General features: G+C 46.9%; 1 protein-coding gene across 1 annotated transcript in view; it reads left to right on the forward strand.

The window, feature by feature from the left end:
- The first annotated feature begins 559 nt into the window (after positions 1–559).
- The window catches only part of LOC108577844 (solute carrier family 41 member 1-like), a 3,840-nt gene continuing 971 nt past the window's right edge, over positions 560–3,428 (forward strand). Inside the window, exons 1-5 of the mRNA XM_017941056.1 lie at positions 560–742; positions 1,444–1,720; positions 1,889–2,393; positions 2,462–2,641; positions 2,965–3,404. Of these exons, the coding sequence (XP_017796545.1) occupies positions 1,632–1,720; positions 1,889–2,393; positions 2,462–2,641; positions 2,965–3,404 (1,214 nt within the window). The 5' untranslated portion in view covers positions 560–742; positions 1,444–1,631. The remainder of the gene's footprint in view (positions 743–1,443; positions 1,721–1,888; positions 2,394–2,461; positions 2,642–2,964; positions 3,405–3,428) is intronic.

Genomic DNA, 3,428 nt, shown 5'->3' on the forward strand with positions numbered 1-3,428 from the left:
CGTTGGAGTTAATCATGATTGATTAACATACATAATGTATATACATATATAATGTTGAAGAAAAGCGACGGTGGGAAGATTGAATGTAAAACAGGTTAGAGAAACGATTCTTTACAGAAACGTCGTTTGCGCGCAACACCCATACAATGCAAGAGATAGAGAGAACGAGAGTGAGATTGCGTGTGTAAGAGAGAGAGAGAGAGAGAGAGAGAGAGAGAGAGAGAGAGAAAACGACTATGTTATAGGACATTCGAAGTAACGGAAATAAACGGTTAGATAAACGAAGAAATAGAGATACAATTAAACGTGCGAACAAATAGGAAGGTAGTTTGGTAAAGGAGTAACCAGGAAAGCAGAAAGATAGATAAGTGAACCAACAAGAAAGCAGGAAAACAGACAGGTAGACAGGCAGACGGTAAGGCAGGCAATCAGGGTTTTACTTGGACTGACGATCGATAAATTCGCGCTTGCTCCGTTTAGCGTATGTTCCCGGTAAACGTCCTGAGTGAGTTTTAAGGAGACAAGCGTGATGCACGATCGAGATCAGTCGCGATGTAACCATAGCGTGAAACGGCCTTGCTGCAGGCCACCAGCCTTACACCGCCAAATGCGTGACGACGGTTAATTTTTCTTCTGCCAGAACCTGACGACACACAGTTTTCAGAACATTGAAAAGATCAAATTTCTCGAGTCTATGAATCTGGTCAAGATTCGATACGCCGTCGAGGATTCCTTTACAAAGGTACAGTTATCATATCTTTCCGTTACATTCTTAGAAAATTCAGTATCGATACATGTACACTTGCGTACATACGCGTTTGATTTTTGTTTCGTAACCTCTTTGTTGGATTCGGGATTTCTTTTGTACTTCAAACGTATGTATTATATTTCTTACGTAAACAGCAGGGACGCTAATCGGCATCCAATAATCGCGACAAAATACACCTTAAAATCATTCTCTCTCTCTCTCTCTCTCTCTCTCTCTCTTTCTCTCTCTCTCTCTCTCTCTCTCGTCATCTCGTCTGGTGTCGTCTCTTTTTCCTCTTCTTCTTCTTTTCAACCGCTTTCGAGATTCAACGTGACAGATTTTTGACAAGGTGCAATTGATGGGAAAAAGGGAATAAGTGTAATTAAATAAGATTGATCGAAAGTGAAGGATCGCGGTCGTTTCAGTGATGGCGATTATATTCTTGCGAGATACGAAGCGGACGAAATGTAGGTTGATCCAATAGAACGATCGGGTTCGTTTTACGAAATTGCTGACGATGAAATAAAGAAGAAGATATCGAAGAGGAAAAGAAGAACGTGAAAAGTGTGGAAGGACGAATGATGGAAAGGATAATTTCGATACGGACTTTAGAAGCGCAGATTGGATGTGTCGGGAGTGGCGGTCAGACGATACCAAAAGTCGACGCGTTTTAATTTTCGACGTGACATTTACAGTGGCACTTCCGAGCGAATCAAGCTAGAGATATCGTCCCTCGCTGGTTACGTAATTTGCTCGATTCTTGTCCTGAAATACATACAACGAGAACGAGCGAGCGAACGAACATTCAGACAAGCGTTATCATTCTGAAAGGAGAATGGCCATATATCCGTGGCAGCGAGTCGCACGGGGTCCTCACTAGAAGATGACAGAGGACCAGGTGCATCAACATCCGACACGACTACCTCCCGACAAACACGCCCACATCGATGTTACAGGAGGGAAATTTGAAAAGTACGTTCAACCATTTACGTCCGCCACACACGCCGCCTTTCCTTTTCAATTTCAAACGATATCACGCACGCATGCACGCACTGTCGAGCATATCAGGCGTGAAAGAGTATACATATACATATGTAGCACGTGATCGCACACCGGTTTATATGAATTTTCTGTCAACAGTGATCAATGTAAAGAACCTCTGCTTTCCGAAAAGCAAACTTTCCACAGGATAGCAGCACCGGTGAGGGCTCGTTCGCGAACCACCTCCTCGGAATCAAGTTCGATCGGGAGTACGGTGATAGGTAGAAGGTTGAGCATAGACGCGAGCATGATCACGGCGACTGGTACGGGGACGGGCAGCAATGCGACGAACGCATGGACGGACACCGTTGTCGGGGTTAATACCGTTACCACCGCAGCCACCGCAGCCACCGCACTGGTCAACGATCCGCCAACGATCGAGAAATCCCTCGAAGAGGACGATTGCGTCGAGGTGGCGATCTTCGACGAGGGCACCACCGACAGCGGCCGTCTTCCCGATGTAGTCGCCGAGAGTAAAATTTACGATCTGATCGAGGACGAATCCTACGAATCCTACCTGGCCATTACCATTCAAGTTTTCATACCGTTCCTTATCGCCGGCCTTGGCATGGTGGGCGCTGGATTAGTTTTAGATTTGGTTCAAGTACGAACAATAACTTTCTTCTCCCTGCGCCCCCGACAATCTTACTATTCCCCCCTTTTCCAAAACAGCACTGGGTCGTATTCGAGAAAGTCAGCGAACTGATCATTCTGGTGCCGGCGTTGTTGGGCTTGAAAGGAAACTTGGAAATGACTCTCGCGTCTCGGCTCTCCACGCAAGCGAACCTCGGTCACATGGACACGCCGAAACAGCAGTGGTACATGATCGTTGGAAATCTCGTCTTGATTCAAGTAAGTTGGACTCACACTCTACGTATTCCCAAACACGCCTTCCAATATTTACCCGCGACCGTTAGTTAAATTTATAATTTATATTTCATTTAATATCGGACTGGCAAGGTGTGCGACTTGCGGGCGGCCGCCTTATCATTGGCGCCACGATTTTATTTGATTACGTTACGCGTTGAACGCGCCTCAACGGTAAACGACCTTCGATAGTACGCGTCACGTTTCTCGCGACGTTCAACCCGATCGAGATCAGATTCCAAATGCAATTCCGTTTCTTTCCGTTGCTCTCCGTATGTTGTGTAAAGAAGATCAGTTCGTGTTGGCAGTGCCAGGCGATAGTGGTCGGATTTCTGGGCTCTGTGGTGGCGATCGCAATGGGGGCGTTTAGGAACGGTACCATTTCGTTGGACCACGCTTACCTATTGTGCGCGAGCAGCCTAGTCACCGCATCTGTGGCCTCGTTCGTCCTCGGATTGATTACCGCGGGAGTGATCGTTTTCTCCCGCCATTGTCACATCAATCCGGACAACGTTGCGACACCGATCGCCGCCAGTCTAGGAGACATCACCTCCTTGGCTCTGCTCTCTTGGATCTCCACCATTCTGTACGAATCGATCAATAAGCAAGATTGGGTCGCGCCTCTCGTCATCGCCTGCTACGTCCTGGTCACGCCGCTCTGGGTATGGATCGCCAAGAGGAACAAGTACACCAATGACGTTCTTTACTCCGGATGGACTCCTGTCATGATCGCCATGTTGATAAGCAGGTGAGTACCCGATTTCGAAAATAG

This window comes from Habropoda laboriosa, unplaced genomic scaffold, assembly GCF_001263275.1.
Source record: "Habropoda laboriosa isolate 0110345459 unplaced genomic scaffold, ASM126327v1 scaffold816, whole genome shotgun sequence".
Classification (NCBI taxonomy): domain Eukaryota; kingdom Metazoa; phylum Arthropoda; class Insecta; order Hymenoptera; family Apidae; genus Habropoda; species Habropoda laboriosa.